General features: G+C 42.4%; 1 protein-coding gene across 49 annotated transcripts in view; it reads left to right on the top strand.

The window, feature by feature from the left end:
• Window positions 1-21,511, top strand: part of MAP4K4 (mitogen-activated protein kinase kinase kinase kinase 4) — a 102,212-nt gene that overhangs the window by 56,665 nt on the left and 24,036 nt on the right. For 2 of the 49 annotated variants that reach the window (XM_046662422.1, XM_046662417.1), the window contains exons 11-22: window positions 4,781-4,942; window positions 7,705-7,791; window positions 8,365-8,577; window positions 9,549-9,710; window positions 12,268-12,501; window positions 13,423-13,529; window positions 14,896-15,044; window positions 15,793-15,890; window positions 16,444-16,452; window positions 17,761-17,936; window positions 18,483-18,603; window positions 19,647-19,838. In XM_046662422.1, coding sequence (XP_046518378.1) covers window positions 4,781-4,942; window positions 7,705-7,791; window positions 8,365-8,577; window positions 9,549-9,710; window positions 12,268-12,501; window positions 13,423-13,529; window positions 14,896-15,044; window positions 15,793-15,890; window positions 16,444-16,452; window positions 17,761-17,936; window positions 18,483-18,603; window positions 19,647-19,838 — 1,710 coding nt within the window. Of the gene's footprint in view, window positions 1-4,780; window positions 4,943-7,704; window positions 7,792-8,364; window positions 8,578-9,548; window positions 9,711-12,267; window positions 12,502-13,422; window positions 13,530-14,892; window positions 15,045-15,792; window positions 15,891-16,443; window positions 16,453-17,760; window positions 17,937-18,482; window positions 18,604-19,646; window positions 19,839-21,511 lie in introns of all 49 variants that reach the window. The other 47 variants (XM_046662420.1, XM_046662416.1, XM_046662438.1 and 44 more) reach the window with 39 other exon arrangements.

Genomic DNA, 21,511 nt, shown 5'->3' with positions numbered 1-21,511 from the left:
ACATTTCAAAGGATTATATCATGTTTATATTCTTAGCAGGGTGAGCCTGGAAAGGCACACTCGTTAGAGTCTCTTGGGTTTCGTGATTTGAAATCACAGGCATAAGGTTAATCCAGTAGGGACTGATGGGACGTAGTTGATGGGTGATGGTCTATGTGTTTTATTTTTGTCCATTTTCTTTTGAGGTTCTCTTGCAGGAGGCCAGCTTTTCACATTCATCATCTATTAAGATGTGTTTACTAAGAGCTTTCTTTAACTCCTCCAGCTCACCCCCACAATTGAGGGCCTGTTCTGACCGTAGCGGTTTTGATGGTTGGTAGCTTAAGTTCTTGTTCTTGGTCCAGTTTACAATTTCAAGTATTAGAGCATAATGTGGAGGAGGGATTGGTAACTGCCTTGCTCTTGCCTTGGCTGTTGGTCTCCCAACCAGGACTTGCTTAGTTGACTAGTTCTAGTAAACTTACTACTTTCCACATTGTCTTGTGGAGTTTTTAAAAGTATATGACTGGGGGTCCAGCCTGGTGGTGCAGTGGTTAAGTTCGTGTGCTCCCCTTCAGTGGCCTGGGGTTCACAGGTTCAGATCCTGGGTGCGGACACACACACCGCTCATTAAGCCATGCTGTGGCAGGCGTCCCACATATAAAATAGAGGAAGATGGGCATGGATGTTAGCTCAGGGCCAATCTTCCTCAGCAAAAATTAAAAAAGGGAGGAGCATTGGCAGCGAATGTTAGCTCAGAGCTAATCTTCCTCAAAAAAATAAAAGTACATGACTTATCTTACCTACAAGAATAGGGGGAGAGGGGCTGTGTCTAACTCATCTTTGTGTGCCCATGGTGCCTAATAGATATTTCTCAAGTAGATGAATCAGACATTTGTAGTCCTAGGTGTATCTCGAGGAAGAAAGGGCTTGTTCTTGAGATTTATGCCATTCTTAAGTGGACCTTTGGCCTGAGATCTGTCATTTGAGTTCCAGTGTCACCGTAAAGGACTGTAAAGGGCCTTGTGTCCTGAGGCATAGAGAGTGTGTTGTGTAAAGTGTGAGGCACTATCCAAGTGGAAGACTTCCTGTTGAGCCTTTCCGTACTTACTAGGTGACCTTGCAGAGATGAGATGACTTTGTGATGTGGTTGGACCGTGTAGGCCCTGGAGACATGAGTGGATTCTTTAGTCTTTCGTTACTCTAAATGCTGTTTGGAGATCAGATCAGATCACAGCACTTTTGGCTTGGACGTCATGTGCTGGGTGTGAGGCTTAGATGTAACTAAAAAAGGGATTTATTGTGATATTTACTACAGGGGGGAAAAGATGAGTGAAGCATGATTCCTGCTCTCAAGGAGCTTATGGTCCTTTTTTGTGTGTCAATCAAGTAACCAGGAGCGTGTACTTACACAGGAAACGGAGGAGAAGTCGTCTTTCAGAGGCCTCAGTGGTAGCCGGTGCCTGTTAGTGAGATGTTTGCTTAATGTTATTTAATCATGTTATTTTATGACTTACTATAATAATTTTTAATTATTGTAATTAAATAATTACATAATAATTTAATTATTTTGACTTTGGAAAACAGTTGAACACAAACAACTTGATGCTTACCTCACTTTCATTGAGAAATCCCAGTGAAATGCCTGAAGAAACAAAAATGGTGTAAACAACAAGGCCAGGGAGAACAGGAAAGGAAACCAACTTGTGGAAGTTCGGTAGTGCATGAAGGGTGAAGACTGTACTGCCCGTCCTGGAAGGGAGGCAGGAATGGGAGGTAACAAGTGGGGCTAAGGTGTGTCTGTGCAGCACTCAGCCCCCCTCCTGTGCGGCCAGGCTGCTGTGCCCCCTCCTCGGCAGGCGCCGACGTGGAGGCCTAGACAAAGCTAAGGCAGAGACGGAGACGTGGAGAGATCAGGCGCAACTGAGTGTGTGGAGGGAGAGGTACTGAAGACAGGGGCGTGAAGTGGAAATCCGCACACCAGTCCGTGGGACTGCGGGCGTGCTCGCCTCACTAGGCCCCACAGGGCCGGCAGCCACGCTCATTACAAACACCACCTCCTCTTCCTACACCCTCTCCTCAGCCCAGGCAGGGTATTGGGAGGATTCCCAGGGTATTGCAAAGAGTCCTCTCTGGAGATACTGGTGGTGGTTCCTTAGAAGTTAGGCGGCGCTGAGTGTCTCAGTAAAAATGGTGGAATAGGAAGCGACGCTCGCCCCTCAGGACAGAAGCTTCCGTGGTCACCTCTTCAGGGAGAACGCTCCTGTGGTTTAAGCTTTAAAACTGATTGACTGAGAGACTCTACTTGGCATTTCAGCTTCAGGTGTATCAGAAGGCTTTTTGTTTTATCTTATTTTTAATGTATTTTTACTCAACAAAAAAGTTCAAAAGATGTTTTCCTTTGGAAAACGTGGCTAGTCAGGAATAGCTGAAGGAATTAAATAATTTCTACTTAAAGCAAAGAAACCTATGTTTCCCAATTGCAAAATGTAATGATTTTATTACCAGTGTTAGAGAAATGGTCATGTTCTTAGCTATTGTACACTTATTGTAAGTGATGTACTGGGGAAATCCAGTCTGTTCTTTTTGCTCCTGTATAGAAAAAACAAAAGATACAAACTAAAAGATCTGAGCTTACTTTGCTTTGAAGAGGAAAGGCTCCAGTAACACTGCTTGGGTGTGATTCTCAGGTTTCTGTGTAAGGTTGTTACGGAGGCCCGGGGGGGTGGGGAAGGTGGTTTTCTTTGTTTTCTTTCCCGGTAGCTAGTTTTTATACGGAAAAGCCGCCTTCCTCCGAGGGTGGAGGGCAGGTGCCTGTGCACGCTCCCTCCTGGCCCTGGGCGCACACCACCCATGGCGGAAGACGGTGGCATCAGCGCAGAAAGCCCCAGCTTTCCAGGCCTTTGGTGCACAGACAGTTGCTCTCAGTTGTTCTCCCTAGATTTGGTTTTGAACAGACTCTAGTGTCTTATTTTTCTCTTTTCTTAAAACTTAAAAAAAGAAGTGTAAAGACATTAGGCCAGCAAGCGACAGGCAGCACGTGCATCATATGGGGACAGTGTTGGTGTTGGGATTTAATAAAGAGACCTCGGCCGTTTAAGTTGTAGTTTCTAAACATCAGGACAGGAACTCAGCTCTTTTTATGACCCCATCCCGTGGGAAACTTATGAGTACTGTGCACTGAATTCTAAAGGTAGACAATGGGAAAACACAAAAACGGAGTAAGACAGGAGGTGGGATCCAAAACTGGCTCAAAATGTCATTGAGCATAATGGTGATGTAGCACTCAGCTGAGAGAGACCAGATACCAAGTAGTCGTTTCTCTCAGTTATTCCGCATGTGAGACATTTCTTTACGTTTCCCAGGAAGCCGTTTTTAAGTGTCTACCTTCAGATTGAATGTTAGTCAAGAGTGGGGGGAAGGCCCAGAAGGGAATACTTAAACTGTAATAAATAACCTACTTTGTATACCCATTATAAATATTTGTGTCTAATATCCCAATAGCTTTACCCCAAACTTTCTTGTTTGTTTAATAATCTCAGTGTCACATTAAACTTTGCGGTAATAGTATCGGCTTCCTGTATCTTGAGAAATTTGATGACTGTTGTATTCCCCAGAGCTGTGCCATCCAATACAGGACCCTCTAGCCACGTGTGACTATTTAAATTTAAATGAACGTCAATGAAATAAAATTAAAAACTCAGTGCCTCGGTCATACTGGTCACATCTCAGGTGCTCAGCAGCAGTATGTGTCTAACGGCTACTGTTCTGAACAGTGCTGAGATGGAACATTTTATCATGCGGGCGAGCTCCGTTGGACAGCGCCAGTCTCAGAGGCCTGTGTTTTTCATATTCATGGGAAGAACTGGTTAATTTTATGCCCTGCACTGCATGAGTGCTTTATTGACAGACGGATGTCTGGGACTGGATGAGACAAGCAGCCAGATGAGTGTCCAGTGTGTTGCACGGCTTTATGTTGTGGAGTTACATCGAGCAGCCTGGATTCGGAAAGGCTGTCAGAGCAGGTCTCCTGATTCAGTATCATCTTTTGCACCTGTTGCTGGGATACAGGATGGTGTCTGATTAATAGTATAGGCTTTAGAGGTAGAGGGGCCCTTCCAGCTGGGGGCTTGCCAGCTGAGTGACGCTTGGCAAGTCATTTAACTTTTCTGAACCTGTTTTTTCATCTGTAGGGTGGGAATGAAATACCTACTTCCTAGGCTTGTTATGAGAATTATATTAGGTAAAGTAAATGGAATGAAGAATATCAAATACTTAGCACAGTGCTAGACACATAATAAGTATGTGCTCAATGGCAGATTTTTATATTCATAGTAATAATAATGGCATGTTTTATTTTTGTTGATGTTAATTCCTCTTTTCTTGATGTGTGCTTCTTTTTTTTCCTGTTGATAATTATCCCTCTCTTTTCTTTGCCCTATTTCTGTTCTCCTTTATTCCTTTCTCTTCTGTCTTAAGGGCCTTGGGTAACTCTGTTAGTGATACCCAAGGATAAAGAATTCCCTGTCTGCTAATTGCTGTGGTACAATGAAGAATGGGGAATAACTGACCTCAGAATGAAACTAAACTTGGTAAGGAGTCACAGAAATGCAGCACCTTTGACCAGTACTTTTGAGGAAGCTAGTCTTTATGGGCCTCGGGGGCCCCGTGGAAATAATTGGCCAGTAGAGATGGGTCCATGAACTCTGCCTCCTTTGCATCTACCTGAAACTGGTGGGCAGACTGTCGTGAGAGCTGTAGCCAGAAGATGCCTGCTGATTGTATGTCTGTACTTATGCAGCAACAAAGGAGAGAGCGTGAAGCTAGACGGCAGCAGGAACGTGAACAGCGAAGGCGAGAACAAGAAGAGAAGAGGCGTCTAGAGGAATTGGAGAGAAGGCGTAAAGAAGAAGAAGAGAGGAGACGGGCAGAAGAAGAAAAAAGAAGAGTTGAAAGAGAACAGGTTAGTTCACAAACAGTCTTCCAACCCTGAATTTGTGAAGTTTGGTACTTTGTAGAGTTGGGAAGTTGGGAGCAAAAAGTATATACCCATTTGCGTGCACATATGTATTCAGGACTTTAGAGGTTTAAAAATGCTGAAACACAGTTGGAAGCACGCCGGTAGATCAAGTCTCTTGGCTTTACAAAGGGATATATAAATCAGAAACAAGCTAAGTGATCTCCAAACAGTAGGACACCTAGAAGATCTCTGAATGTGGCTTCTCGGGTTTGGCTTACATGCTTCTAACCCCAAATATCTGGATGATAGTTAACCCTTTTTTAATGAAATTAAAAACCAGCCATAAGAAATTACTTATGAGAAATGTTTGAAGTATCCAGTGGCTAAATGAATATTATAATATATATTTGCATATAATTCAGTATATACATGTGTGACATTAGAAAAATGAGTAACACTGTTTTGTTTTGCCAAAAAAGGATCAGGTTTTAGTAATATTCATAGCATTTTATTAATGCCAGATAGAGTTGTCTTTAGAAATCTCTTTTTTTCCTGAACCACCAAATGAAAACCGACTGCTTTTTGTTGTCTGTATTGTCAGTGCGAATGCCATCACTAGCTTCTTCGCCTTTCGTGTCTTTGAATTGATCATTCTTCATTATGAACTCTGAATAAAGAAGAAAGATATGCATGGGGACCAATTTAAATGATACTTGAAATTCATACTTAAAATATTTATAAACAATGGTATTAACTTCCAAATATGGTTAGTTATCTACTACGCTTGATACTAATCATATGCCTTGGGTTTTCTGAGACTTGGGTCTGCATACTTACCAGTTTTTCCTAGAAATTTAAGTGATACTCTTTATACCTTTTTGACATTATTGGCCAGTTAACTATGATGTGTTTTGTTTTGTTTTGTTTATGTTCTAATTTCTGCTTTGGGACTGCGAAGAGGAGAAAGCCTGTAAGCTTTTAAAAATGAAATCATCCAGGGATAATTCTCACTGTTTGATTGCAAGAGGAGGGTGTGAAAGTAATACTTAATTTTTAATGTTCTGATGGCAGTTATTAGCTTTTGTGTATAGCAAGTATTCTTCACCTCTTCTTTTAAAGAAAATAGCATCAAAAATCAGTTTTATTCTACTTTCCCTATTCCTTAAAGTAATTGTTCCCCATGTTAAAACAGTGTTGTAAGAAACATGTCATTTCTGCATAAGTGTACATGTTTGTGTACATGTATATTTGTGTTCTGTGTGTTCAGTGACTGTATGTTGGGACTTCTGTGATTTGGATAAATGTGAATTTTCTGGTTGTCCCCATGTTTTGAAGGCAGAAAATAAATGAGTGTACTAACTTGATCTTTCAAATTATGGTTTAATTCTGTGTAGTTCAAAGAAGAGATGAGTTGGGAGTCAGATTCCTTTCTCTGCCATTGCTGGGGAAGGCCACACGCCATGCTAGGGCAGCTCTTGGCACAACTCGTGTCATGGAGGGCTAGACCTAAGTACATGGACTTGAGCCAGGCTGGAATCAGGGTGCCTTTGCCAATGGCCTTATGGGTATGCTTTTCCCCAGAGAAATTTGTATGTCATGATTTCTCTTATTCAGCATTCTCTCAACCAGAATTATTGGTTAAAACTGCTCAGCCTGGATATATGGCTGTTTTTATTTTAAGGTGTGTGCTATGGTTCAAGTGGATGGTCAGCAGTAGACACTGTAAAGGAATAATCTGAATTTCAGAAGCAAATTTCTCATAGACTCCTTAGTCTGTTCCCCTTCTAGAGTAGTTGGCTTTTCCTCTGCTGAAAAGCAAGGAAACTTCTTTTTGTTTGTCAGATGTTTGTACTTTTTGAAGTTATCTTATATCTATCTTTCTCATATTTGAGCCTCACAAAACGTCCTGAGTGTTGGGAGAAAATATTCCTGATACTCATTTCTCAAACGAGGAGACTGGAAAATGAGAAATTGAGGGCCTGCTAGAGGTCATAGATAAGGTTTCTTGATTTCCTAGCCCATGAAATATGCATGTAACTTGAAGGTTGGATTTTTCCTCTTTACATATTTTGGATGTGTTTACCTGTTTTCATTGTTACAGAGGTTTATCCTCTTCTCACTGAGAACAAATCATCCTCACCCCCTCTTCTTTCTCTCTCTCTGAGACACACACACACAGCCTCATCATGAAGAGTCTGGGCCTGTTCATTTGTGAGAAGTGGCCTGAGTCTGGTGTTCCCAGACCATGGCTTTCAGAAAGTAATCATTCTAAGTCCCTTCTGTATCATCAGAGAAAACACAAGTCATGTTTGTTTTATTTTAATATTAAACAGGTTTTGGGTTAAAAAATTGGCAATCCATGCTTGTTATAAATAATGACTAATAACCAGACATTTATTAATGAGAGCCCTCTGGTTACCTATCTAATTAAACTCTTGATTTCCTTGGCATCTACCATGCTTAAGAGGAATATCATGGTCCATTAAAACGCTGCATTTGTATATAACAGCTGTGTTCTAACAGAAAAGCTCTGAATACCTTTAAGTATATCATTAGAGTGCATGTCATTGTTTATGAGACTCTTTAGATCTTAGTGGCCAATTTGAAGTCCTTGGGAAAAACCTTAGCATAGATTTTTTAGATATTCATCACTGAGTGAATTACCACTAAAGATGATGGGGCAGGTGGTTCTCGGTGCTCCATTCAGGTGCTTCTGATGCTCTCCTTTGGGATAAATTGATTGCTGGGTGATTTCTGTGTGACAGGAGTATATCAGGCGACAGCTAGAAGAGGAGCAGCGGCACTTGGAAATCCTTCAGCAGCAGCTGCTCCAGGAGCAGGCCATGTTACTGGTAACGCCCCGCGTCTGTCTTGTTCTGTAGTATCAGCACTCGTTCATCTGTCCCTCCCCTGAGTTGGGCATAGCTGTGGTGATCACCAGACCATTTTGGTTAGTGTCGTGGGCCGACAGGCTCAAATCGAGACGTCCTCTGTGGTCAGACTGCTTTGGGCACATTTCGAGGTGGCTTTTATTTATTTCCCATTAATGAGTTCACTGTTCTCATTTGGTAGATAGACAAGGTTTTGAACAGAACTTGGCATTCACTGAACCAACTAGAATGCTAAGGGCTGAGGTTCAAAGCACACGCCATGGGATTTTTACCTGGGATACTCTAAGTATCTTTTGAAACCACCGAAACCAACATGTAATGGAATTCTCTCTTACTCTGTCCAGTGATATTATGGTTAGCAACAAGCTGTCAGATTTTTCCACAGGTAATATGCTATTTAAAATCCCAGCCATTTTGCTTTGTTATAAAACAAGGGGGGAAGAAACATTGTCTTTAAAAGAAGTTGAGAATGAATCCAGAGAGGGGGTGAGCTCTCCAGTGTCCCGTAGATTTAGTGTTCTCTCCCTCTCCAAGGAGTGCCGATGGCGGGAGATGGAGGAGCACCGGCAGGCAGAGAGGCTCCAGAGGCAGTTGCAACAAGAACAAGCATATCTCCTGTCTCTACAGCATGACCACAGGAGGCCGCACCCGCAGCAGCCGCCACCACCGCAGCAGGAAAGGAGCAAGCCCAGCTATCACGCTCCAGAGCCCAAGCCCCACTACGAACCCGCTGACAGAGCTCGAGAGGTATCTCCTTCCCTGTGTTGCCTAGACATCCATCCTGTGGACTGTTCCCTGGAAAGTGGTTTCAGGACTCTTAAGAACTGTATGATGTTAATGCTAGAGGGGGGCCTGGAGGTCACCTGATGAGCCGCCCTCTCGGTTTCCTAGCTGAGAAATGGAGCTTGAGAGACGTTAAGGGGCTGGCCCATGGTCTCTTATCTACTTAGTGTCTTTTCTATAAAGGACCAGTGTGCCTGTGTTAACAAATCTCAGATCGGTTGAACACTAAGATAAATAGAAAGGGAGATGGTGGAATCATTGTTTAAAATGTAAATGAGGGGGATGGCGGCCTGGGTAACTAATTTTCCAAAACTGCCATGAGGATGAAGTGTGCCTATGGCCCGATTTACTGGCTTTTCACTGATCATGATTTGTTACTGAATTAGTGCATTTGGGCTACCCAGAGCCTTAGTAAGGATGTGGCGAAGCAGTAACGTTCGGGAATTCACCAGGAAGATAGCGAGCGAGCTGGTTGGCCTCCAGAGGATGTTGAATCCTGGCCTCTAGGTGGCACCCTTCCACTGTGTTCAGCCCTCACACTGAGCAGATTCTCAGAACAAGTGTTCTACTTGTTCTGGAATGTCTTTATTTTTGGTGGAATAAAATGTGTTTTGGATTTCCAATGATCTTTTAATCTGTTGGTGTAGTTGGTTGTGACAGGTTAATTTTTTTTTTCTTGTTTATCTTCATGTACAATCCTAGAATTCTTGCCAGGAGGAGATTTTAAAGGCTGACTCTTAATTTTTGTTCTTTATCCTGAATCGAATCCTAGTCCTGCTTTATTTGCCTCCTCCCTTTTTAATCTACTCCTCTCTTTTCTTGTAGTTGAAGAAAGCAGAGAATTCTCTTTGGAGTCCTTCCACTTTCAGGCCTTCTTCAGTATCTCCGCTTTTCCCCTACTAACACTGAGTTGTATCTTCAATTCTCTGATGCAGGTGGAAGATAGATTTAGGAAAACTAATCACAGCTCCCCTGAAGCCCAGTCTAAGCAGACAGGCAGAGTATTGGAGCCACCAGTGCCTTCCAGATCAGAGTCCTTTTCCAATGGCAACTCCGAGTCTGTGCATCCTGCCCTGCAGAGACCAGCCGAGCCACAGGTAGCAACAGCCAGCTGGCCGCGGGTTGAGGAGACTCACGCGAGAGCTCGCTGAGCCACGGGCCTGCTTGTGATACTCAGTTTGGTTCGTTACCGCATTTAGGAAGAGAAGAGACTAGCAGGAGTGATTTTAGACCAACTTAAAGAGAACGTACGCTGAGTTGATAGGGAAGAATAGGATTTTTTTGGTTAAGATTTTTGTTATACTTAGTAAGAATGTCTAGATGCAGTGATTTCTCCTTTTAGTCTAACTTTTTGCCCTCCCTAACTCAGATGTTCCAAACAAGTGCCTGCTTATCTCATACACAGATTTTTCAGTTTAGTTTTCAGGAAGTTAGTATCACAAGTGTATAGAGGGAGAACCAGAACCTTTTCTTAGCCTGTGGTCCTCGGCTCCTGGCCAGTTCCATGTGTGGGCCTTAGAGAGCCAGGGACTGCCCTGAAATTCCATGTGGAATTTTTTAGTTTGTCAAAATGTACATATTTTTCTGGGAAAAGGGCCTTTTACCAGATTCTCAACAAGTTCAAGATCCAAAAAAGGTTGTGATTCAATGGGTTAGGTGTGGATTTCCCTGAAGTAGGTCAGGGTAAAGATCATGGCCTCTTATTGGGTTGGCCACAGCATTCTGCCCTGTCTAGGTGAGGGAGCACCTCTGGGCTGAGTGCTGTGTGGTTAAGAGAGAACCGTCTGCTCTCTGGAGAAGAAACTAGATAGCAGAGATTACCCATATCAAAGATCTTACAGGTCCTTAAGACACTAATTCCCACTCTCTCACTGAAAGTAATTGACTTTTAGATGTTTTGCTCCTTGCAGTTGTTAATCCAGAATATTGGGAGCAAGTTATTAAGCCGGAGGTTACTTGTCACTGATGTTTGCTTGTGTTGGGGGACAAAAGTTCATATTCTTGTGATAGAAGTAGCTGTGGTGTTCTAAAAAACAAATTCAAATGAGGATTTGAATGTACTTTACAATAAATAATCCCAGTATGGAGGAATTAAAAAAAAAAAAACAAACCAGGACCTAAACAAAGGGTGTGGGAGGAGAGAGTATTTACATGGCATCGGCAGCGGCTTGATTCGCAGAAGAGCTGGCCCACAAGCAAACCGGCAATTCTAGAGAGTGGGGAATGGAAAGACGAAGGAAGCAGAGGAGAGCAGGGTACGGGGGAGGGGGCAGGAAGAGGGCCCAGGAATAGGTTCGATGACACTTGTACGAAGAGTCCAGGATTGAAGTTTTTATTCTGAAAGTTAAACAACCATAAATAGAAAATCTTTATCTATTTGGCCACAGCAGTTTAGAAAATAGGAATTCCTGAATTAGGTAGCCTACTTTTTATATTAGTTAATTAATGTAGTGCCTGGAAATAGTCTCCCTCCTCCTCTTTCTGTCTAAACTGACTTTTGGCTGAAAAATAGAGGTATGACAACATTCTTTTTTTCATGTAGGAATCTATTTTAAAGCCCACTTTTCGTTGCGGTTACAGATAATACTTTCAGTTATTACATGCTTTTCCCTCTGAAAATTTTAAACATTTTAGAGGTCCGGGCATATACCAATAACTGGAATAATAACCCTGACCTAGAAATCATAGACCTGGCACTAATTCTGAATCTTGCATTTGGAAAGGTTGAACCCATTATGATTTGGTACTTCCATTTTTCATTCAATACGTTGATGTAATAAGTATATAGCTAGAATTATGGAAATTGCAGTATTGGACAGTTATTTTTGAAAGATAAAATTAATTTAAAGAAAATCCAGATTATTTCAGAGATTGTTTTCCCAGTTTTAGAGCAACCAGATAAACTCAGTTGACAAGTAATTGTCGTATTTCTATAATTGTCAGTAGAAGGAATACCCCAGCAGCAGTCAATTTAGGGGATCGTAGTACTGAATATTTCTAAGAAATTCAAAGTGCTTTTTTTCATATCTAGCATGAAGACTTCTGGAGACATGTAGGGTTTGAGTGTTTTAAGACTTGGGAGAAGAAAGAAGGAAAATTGTTGGTGTGTTTGAAAAGTTGATTGCTTTTAAGTTATACTGTTGCAGTCTGTCAAAACATGAGGGGTTTGTCTTTGCTCATTAAATGTGTTGTGTTGTTGTTACTTGGTCTGAAATCTTACACTGCCAGGTAACGTGAGGATGGAGACAGAGGTTTGCATGTATGGCTATGTCTACCTTGTGGTTTTTCTCCCTCTCTGCCTGTCCAGTCTCTGCTTGGACATGGATGTGCATGTGGCACGTTGTCCCCGCTTTCAGGACAGGAAGGCTATAAGGCTTCTTCTGTTGTTTTTAATCTTCATGTTTACTGCTATCTGTGATGTTTGTCTGGATATTAAAAGAGTTTTCCTTGTAAATGTACATTTGTTCTTTTCTACATATTGTTTTCCCCAGGCCATTTCTTCACTTAAAAGTATAACTGTTTTACTGCTTGGCTTACCTAATACTGTACCTCCCCAGTTTGCATTCCCCCAGTTCCTGCTTTGGATTTGGTATTGACCAGAAAAGCATTTTATGCAGAACGCATTGAATGTTTTGTGTTTTGTTTTCTTGTAAGGTACAGTGGTCCCACCTGGCATCTCTCAAGAACAATGTTTCCCCTGTCTCGCGATCCCATTCCTTCAGTGACCCTTCTCCTCCCAAATTTGCACACCACCATCTTCGCTCTCAGGACCCATGTCCACCTTCCCGCAGTGAGGTGCTAAGTCAGAGTTCTGACTCTAAGTCGGAGGTACCTGACCCCACCCAAAAGGCTTGGTCTAGATCAGACAGTGACGAGGTGCCTCCAAGGGTAAGAAGCAGAAAGACAGACGTGTGCTTCTTTTTCCTTTTTGTTATTTTTTAAAAAATTATTTATCTTAATTAAGGGTATGGTGACTTCACCAGAATTAAGGGGCAATGAATTTCTAAGGAACTTTTTACAGCGGGGAGAGAGTTCCGTAGTAAGGCAGTTACCGTCAGCCATTGGCCAGTTAGCTTGTCATTGTTGGTGTTAACTCTGTACTTAAACACGAGGTAACAAAACGATGTGAGAGTAAGTCTGTAAAGAATGTGCTTCTAGGACAAACAGAATTAAAATGTATTTTAGCTGTTGTCTTGTAAGTTTATACAGAAGCTACAAATTATTTTTATAAGGAAAAAATTAGCATAAAAATGTCAAACGAAATTACTTTTTCTTTTTAAATTGAGGGATTTTTGTTTTTATTTGGGTTTTTAAAAATTTGGGGTTTTTTTGTTTGTTTTTGGTAATTACTTAATGATGAAATTAAACAAAAAGGTGCATTTTAGTTTTTTTTTCCTCCACTTGGAATTTACTTCCTCTAAATATTTTCTTGCTTCTTATCAGTCTTTGTTTCCTGCTGATTCATTTGTAGACCATTGTTTGGTTTCTTTGAGCTTATTTTCCTGATTCTCACATTATCTCAGCCCAATGCTTTGTATGTCCCCTGCCACCAGGCTTCAGTGCAAACATCGTTTAAATGTTACAGAAGCGTAGGAGGGCTATCCATCCTGGCCTTTGATGCCTTAGACTGAATTTTCTCTTTCTGTTGTATTGGTGGAAGGGCGGAGGAGGATCAGGGACGGGGGTAGGTCGGTAATAGTAAGGCCAGTGACGTGATTAGGACTGCTTTGAAAATATATTTTGGTAGGGAAATCTTTTTTCTCCTTCTCATATGTTCAGTAGTTTAATTGCTATGTTTTCTACCCCAAGGTCCCTGTGAGAACAACGTCTCGATCCCCTGTTCTGTCCCGTCGGGATTCCCCACTGCAGGGCAGTGGGCAGCAAAACAGCCAAGCGGGTCAGAGAAACTCCACCAGGTAAAAGAAGAGCGCAGCTAAAGAGCAGGCTTCCTGCATGGTCTCCTGCAGCCCTTTGTCGTCTGTTTTCGTAAACGTGGGAGTTCTGGGGCAAAGAGATTATCAGTTTATAAAAGAAAAACTGCCATAAATTCCGTTAACATGAATAACATGAAATTGATGTGTAGTGAAAGGAGAGTGTAAATCTGATTGTGTATTGTGGCAGTTTTAAAGTGAAAACTCCCTGTCTGTAAGAGTAAGTGGAAAGAGCAGCAGGGAGCGGGAGAGAGGTCCTCAGAGAGTTGTAACCTAAGGGAGCTTACTATCTGCAGGAGGTGCCGGGGCCTTGGGAGTGGTGTGGAAATCACCACCAGGCTACTAAGGAGAGAGTCAGTGGTTGACTTAGAGTCTGCAGTAAACAGTGAATTAACCAAAGAAAATTTTAGGGTCTAGAGCGATTCTGTCCTATACAGTAGCTGTTAGCCACATGATGCTACTTAAACTTGAATTTAATGGAATTGAAATTAAATGAAATGAAAAATGTCCTTAACTGTCGTAGCCACATTTCAGGTGCTCAGTAGCCACATGTAGCTGGTGGCTACCATATTATACAGCTCAGCTCTAGGACATTTCCATCATCTCACTAAGTTCCGTTGACTAGCACCATTCTAGAGGACACAAAGATCATTATGTTGAATGTTTTGTGTCTTGATCGTCACTAAACGTCTGAAGTTAGCCTTTTGCACATGGAACCTTGGTGTAACTTGAAGCAGTGAGGTAAATGAGAGCTCGGGAGCGGCAGAGCGCCTTCTCAGTCCTCAGATGATCAGGGCGGACTGTGGATGTTCTGTAACTGAGTCTGCGCATTAATTCTTACCTGGGTGTGTCCATGTGGGGATGCATTGAGCCCATGTTCCCTGTCGTATTTCTAACAGCTCATGCAAAGGAGTATATGCATAAGTGTCAGTTCTTGAGAGCAGTGACGGATGGGTGAGAGCAGCAGCCTGGAAACAGTATAATTTTGTGTGTAATTATATAAGGGGAATTTTTGATAGTAAGAAACTGATTTTGTAGCTGTGACAGAAATAACGACACTTCTAGACCAAACAGTAGCATTTCCTCTCAGACCTCATAAAGATTTTGGGTCTACTAATGGTAGAACATCATTTAGCATTTTTGGTTTGTTAAGGTATCTTAGATAAAATTCATGAATAATGTCATTATAACTTTTGGAGAATTTTATGTTAAATGCTGTTTGTGGGTTGTTTTTCTCATCATACCTACGTTTCAGAGACATTGATGCACACACCATGCGTGTGTTTATTATTTGATACTACACCTTGGAATAATGCATTAGCTGTTCTCTCCTCTTCTTTCCTAACAGCAGTATTGAGCCCAGGCTGCTGTGGGAGAGAGTGGAGAAGCTGGTGCCCAGGCCTGGCAGTGGCAGCTCCTCGGGGTCCAGCAACTCAGGATCCCAGCCTGGGTCCCACCCTGGGTCTCAGAGTGGTTCCGGGGAGCGCTTCAGAGTGAGATGTAGGATGCCTTTCTTTTTTTCTCTTTCCCTGTAAACGATATTAGGCTATGATTAGGATATTGGAAATCCTTTTCAGTCCTGTAAAAAGACCTGTGGTTTTTACACAGCTGCATAATCACAAAACAATGTTTGAGTATAGGTTGCTCATGACACTAATCATCCTCATAATTTTAATAATAAAGAGCTAACTTTTGAGAGCTTGCACATGCCTAGCATTGTGAGCACTTTACATGCATTGTCTCATTTAATCCTTATAATAACCCCATGAAATAGATAGATACATTGTGTCTCCATTTTCAGATTAAAGTAACTGCAATTTAGTGAGATTAAGTAACTCATCCAAGATCGTTAGCTAAATGTCTGAGCTGAGATTTGAACCCACTTCTTTCAGTATAGACTCCATCAATATTGTCATCAATGTTGGTTATTTTATCCTACTTATGAAAACAGATTAGTGAAAATTCCCTCTACTGTCTTACTGACATACCATAACAAGGTATTGTGAACACATGTTAAATAGAGTGTGTGATGAGGGAGCATTCTAAAAGAGAGGAGTCAGAAATGCTGCTGGAGATTCCAAGTAAGGAGTCAGAAACCCTGGAGTTCAGACCTGCATATGGAGACCTGGCCATGAGTGAGGCTAACACAAGTGGGCAAGGGTGAGGGGGAACAGAAGGCTTTATCTGTCTCTGTCTCTCACACATCTTTATGTTTATATGTGTCTACCTTTCTGTCTCTTTTGAACAGCATCGTCCAAATCTGAAGGCTCTCCATCTCAGCGCCTTGAAAATGCAGCAAAAAAACCTGAAGATAAAAAAGAAGTTTTTAGACCTCTTAAGCCTGCTGTAAGAATTGCACAAAATCAGTTTTACCTATTTCAAGCTCGAGTCAGATCTTTCTATAAAAACGTGTGGTTGAGAGCCTGCAGTCCTTTCTGTGGGGCCCCTCACAGTTGTGAGGAATTAGAAGGAGTGCTATAAACATCAGACACATTTGTGCCCCCACCTTGTCATTTAAAAAAAATACAAGAGAAAGAAAAGCCTTTTTATCTCTTTGCTTAACAATAACCTTTATGTATTCTTGATGAGTTGGGCATGCACAATACTGGCTTTTAGAATAAGTTTTTTACATCACTTTCCTAAACTCACCTGTTACTTAAATTCTGCTTTTTGATACCTGGGGTAGCAGTTGTGACTGTTTCTCCTTCTTCTTTAATCCTTGTTGCCTTAACTGACCATGGAACTGTATACATTGTCGGGTTTCAAGCCTGTTGGAATTTTGATTTCCTGCTTGGATTGATTTCTGTACTTCCCTGTCTCCCCTTCTTTCTCCCTTGTGCTGTGCGCTCTTCATCATCGATGACCTCTCTGACTCGATCAAACTGCTGCTGGACTGAAGGGTGAAGTGGTAAGCCCCATCTCTTGAAAATTCCGTGTCAGAGCAGCATTCTAACTGCCTTTGAAACGTAGCTCGTGTTCCATCTACATTCCTTTTCCTTCCTCAGCTTGCCTTTTGCTTCTTTTCTAGAATTAAAAAACCCTAAACTTTAGCTTCATCTTTGTTAAAACACAAAATTTCTGCATGTGTTTCTTAATCATTATTAAATACAACTTTTTAAAATAACTTCTTTAAAAAACCACCACTGTAATCGTGATATTGTTAGCAAGGCTCAAGGTCTAGCACTTGGTATTTCAGAGATTGAAGCTCAAAGAAAACAGCTTTCTTAACTGTGGAGAGGAAAGCTCTATTGGAAGTAGTACAAAGGAAAAGGAAAAATGGCTACATAGCCTGCTTTTTAAAGAGTCCTTACTTCTAAATACAATTGCCAAGTAGAGAAAGATATACTTTGGACTTCTATATGAAAATGTAGAATGTAAATAATAATCACGCTTGCAATTACATTTGGATAATTGATTGAGTTTTAAAATATCTCAGTGTAGAAGAGTGAAAGGAAATGAAGCCCTTTTTGAATAATCGCTTTGTGGATTTCTTTTCTCTCTGTTGTTCGCATTCGTTGGCAGTGTGACGAGGCAGCGATGGAGGGCTGCCTGGCCGCCTGCCCACAACAGCACGCGCTGTTACCCCTTTCTTCAGATGTCATGAACTTTTTAAAATGAATCTGGCAAGTTGTTAGCAAGCAGTGAAGCAAGATATGAATGGTGTACTGGTGCTCACTTCACTCTTTCACTTTTCTGTAGATTTGAAATTTTTAAAAATAAAAGTTGGAGTTAAAAATAAAAACTTCACCAAATAAGTACTTTAATCAGCCCTATTTAACTAGAATCTTGCTTTCCGGATAATCTCCTTAAAAGAAGACTTTGTCGTACAGGCCTTTATCTCTGTGATAAACTCCAAGGATCTATCTGCACACGTGTCGATCTGGACTTTTATCTTTTAGTTGGAAAAAAACCACTATCAGCCTATCATAAGCAGATTATTATGTTTTTATTGTGAGATTTGAACTGTATACAACATCTTTGATGGGTTTTTTTGGTGTTTTCTATTTTTTGTCTATATTTTTGCTTTTCTTTGAGTCTTTTCTGTCAAGAGCTTTAAGAGCTCACCTTCATAGGATGCTGGCAAATACTCTACAAAACAGTTGACAGAGCTGCCGTCGTGGCTGTCTGTCAGGAGTTAGACGAAGAACTTGTTGTTGTCTGCTGTTTCTGCCCTCTTTCCCCTGTGCCTGACTCTCTTTTCTGTCCCGTGGATTAGGATTTGACCGCACTGGCCAAAGAGCTCCGAGCAGTGGAAGATGTGCGCCCGCCGCACAAAGTGACCGACTACTCCTCCTCCAGTGAGGAGTCGGGGACGACAGACGAGGAGGACGATGACGTGGAGCAGGAGGGCGCCGAGGAGCCCAGCTCTGGACCGGAGGACACCAGAGCCGCGTCAGTCCCGGGTGTATTTTAGAGGATGAGAGTGTCCCCACTGGGCCTTCTTTCCACTTGGAACCAGACAGTTTTTTCTCAACCGGTCATGATTCTGTGAACAGATTTACCGTTGAGTTCATCCAGTCTACCAGTTTACTTGGTTGTCTTGAACGTTTGGTTACCGTGGATTCAGCAGCAGGCAGCCTTTATGTTTCTCCTCCTCCTCTTCGTTTGTGTGCATGCGTGTCAGTGCTCCTCCCCAGTACCCTAATGTGTATTTTATTATTTTTTTAAATTTGGTAACATGATAGAAGGGAAAGTTCAGTTCAGTTTTACTACTTTAATTAAGCATAAGCGTCCATCCTCATATTTTTGCTCAGAAAAGAACCGCACTGGCAGAGAATTCTTTGTTGAAGGGTAAAAGCTAAGCGTTTGCTTTCCTTGAGGAAACTTTATGCCTGTAGCCTAATCTCGTTTTAGGACTGTGAGAAGGTGAGAAATCTAAGCAGGATGTCCTTGACACCTGGGATTATGACGCTTCACTTTGGCATTTTGTCTGAATAGGTCATCTCTGAATTTGAGCAATGGTGAAACGGAATCTGTGAAAACCATGATTGTCCATGAGGATGTAGAGAGTGAACCAGCCATGACCCCATCCAAGGAGGGCACTCTAATCGTCCGCCAGGTACCTGTGTCTTCTCTCTGTTAGAGGCTGAGCTTCTCCTGTAGTCATTAACCCACTTGCTCATTCACTCACTCATGCTGTTTCTACATCATCATCTGTTTTCATGTTAACAAGACCCCGAGGGTAGAGTGGGGCTAGGGAGGCAGGTCTGCGCTGCATGCCAAGAAGGTAGCCAGCAGTCTCCACCCCACATTGCTGCTCCTCTGCATGTTTTGCGGCAGCCCTCATTCAAGCACCACGCTGAGTCTCACAGTCTGTCTGAGCAGTAGAAGAGTCACAGGGAGTCCTTCAGCAGGCTCACAGAGCAGGGAGGCCGGTCCCAGGCCGTAGCAGAGAAGCTCTCCACTCTGAGAGTCCGCAGTGCTGCAGGGGGAGCGACGAGTCAGGCAGGACTGCCGAAGAGCGGGCGAGCCTCGCTGCAGTGGCAGGGAGGGCCTCGTGGAGCAGAGGGTTGGGAGCGCCCGTGTGTGTTCCAACATGTTAGTTTCTCACATGTTGAAGATTAAATGTGTACCACCTGGATGTGCTCAGTTTGGATTACTAAGTTTTACAGCTCTGTTCATTTCTTAGCTTAGATATAAGAAAAGTTATGTTTTCATTTAAATAGAACAGGGCATCTATCTAGTATTTTGGACTTCTTCATGAGTGTGTTTCATGCCCTGGCAATGCATTCAGATGGAATGTGGGAAGAACATGGAAAAGACCACGATTCAAAGAAGCGACAGGGTACTTTCTAAAGCTTTAGACAGAAAAATTTAAAAAGAAAAACACGAATGGTGGTTTTGACAACAGCGGCTAGTGTAGCAGGTGAAACACTGCTTGAGTCCTGCAGCCACCAGATGAGGTACTTTGAAACCTGTTAGCTCAACTTAAGCATTTGGCAAGGAAGTGTGAGCAGTTCAGGCTAATTTCCTCCGGTCTTTCCTGGATAATTAACAGTTTGAAAAGTCAACACAGCACCTTGAACAAAGTCAGTTGTCAGTAGGGTCATAGGCAATTTCAGCAGCGCTTGAGCAAGACCAGTGTGCCTGTTTTTTCTGCAGAGTGCAGTTGACCAAAAGCGTGCCAGCCATCATGAGAGCAATGGCTTTGCCGGTCGCATTCACCTCTTGCCAGATCTCTTACAGCAAAGCCATTCCTCCTCCACTTCCTCCACCTCTTCCTCCCCATCCTCCAGCCAGCCGACACCCACCATGTCCCCACAGACACCCCAGGACAAGCTCACTACTAATGAGGTATGTCTCGCACCACAGCTGGCTGCTTTCCTAGGGTTAGACCAGCACTGCCTAGTAGCTAGTTTGCAGAGGAGACCTTTTCACCACCCGTCACCCCTTCCCTGCCCACCTGCTTTCTTCTGTCACCTACCTTTCTCCCCAACCCCCAAGTAACATGTTCCAGATCTGCATACAAATCCCTTAACCCTAGGTCAATTTCCCTTCAAACTTGCCAGTTCACTATTTACTTTTCTCTAGATAAGTGTAGTTGCATGGCTTTCTTTATTCAGTTTATTTTTTGAAAGTCTAAATAAAATGATTGCTGTGTTCTCAGATCCATTATGTATCTGGCATGAAATTTTTGTAGTCATTTGTGGAATCTACCTTTTTCGTTCTTTTCATCCAATAAATAAAATAGAGAAAAATTTGGTTAAGCAGACATGGCCTTGTCTGGACAAATCTGTTACCCTGTACAGGAATCCCCTGGATCGTTTATTGCATTGGTTTTTGTTTTTTGGGGTGTGGGAGTAGTGTTGGTTGGTTACTCTTACTTGTTTTTGCCAACCCTGTTAAAAGGGTTTCTTTCCTTGAGATTCACAGTCAGTCAATTTAAGAAGAAGCCAAATGCTTTTCGGGGAAGCCTAGAAAATTAGGATGTTAAGCAGGAAAGGCAAATGTCTGAACATGCTTGTAATTTAAAATTTGGAATGGGAAATCGTGTGCTGGTCCGAAGGCGTGGTGCAGTGCTCAGTCTGGGTGCAGTTGGATGATTCTTTGCTCTTTGGAACAGGGTTATGCCCCCAGTGCAGTGACAGAGGCCCCCGTGAGCACCCTATACTTAATTAAGCAAGTGGTTTGATTTCATGGGAGGTTTAGTCTAAATGCATTTGTCTGACAGTTGAAGGAGGTGGAAAATGGCACCTTCTCAGTGTAAACATTTAACTGCTCGCCCGCCCCCTGCTCTTGTTTTGGTTCCCTCGCTAGAACGAATCAGGATAATCCTCTCCCCATGAGGAGCAGGGGCAAGGCGACTGCTTCCAAGGCAGGCTTCTGCTTCCAAGGCAGGCTTCGCATCAGATTGGCCATCGGCTGGATCGAGGCAGGGCAGGAAGCCTGCCATCAGGCAGCCGAGTCGGGTGGGAGGAGAGAGCCTTCGCTTCAGAGGGCACGGGCCCCAGGATGTGGTGACTCTCACCTGCCCCAGGTGAAATGGGGCAGGACGAAAGCGCTTGATCAGACATGTTCTTTTTCCTCCAGTGATATATCCCACCTCCACTCACATTCCTCCTTATATTTATATTTAAACCTTGCTCCATTTTGCTCTGATGTACAGTATTTACTATAACCCTTAACTCACTAAACTGGCAAGTTTATTTTTCTGTTTGTTTTGTTTTTAATTGTCATTACATTTCCACTTAACAATTTGTTTCACTTTCTTTGTGTTTTTTTTATCTTAAATTACATTATTAACCAAAACACTAGTGCTCCTAAAAGAGCAAAAGGATGTGCCTTATTTTGTCGTTTGCACCTTTCACTAATGAGCCCCTGTTTGATATGGTTTTAATGATGATGCACCTGAAACGATGTAGCCAAAGCTTCTGTAGCTTTCTGGCAAGAGGCTCGCTTTGAAATAAATAATATAAAATTAAGATTTGCCAATATTCTAACATAGATTAATTGGACTTTTTTGTGCG

The sequence above is a fragment of the Equus quagga genome, chromosome 5, assembly GCF_021613505.1.
Source record: "Equus quagga isolate Etosha38 chromosome 5, UCLA_HA_Equagga_1.0, whole genome shotgun sequence".
Taxonomy (NCBI): Eukaryota; Metazoa; Chordata; class Mammalia; order Perissodactyla; family Equidae; genus Equus; species Equus quagga.
This window is presented reverse-complemented; position numbering and strand designations above follow the sequence as displayed.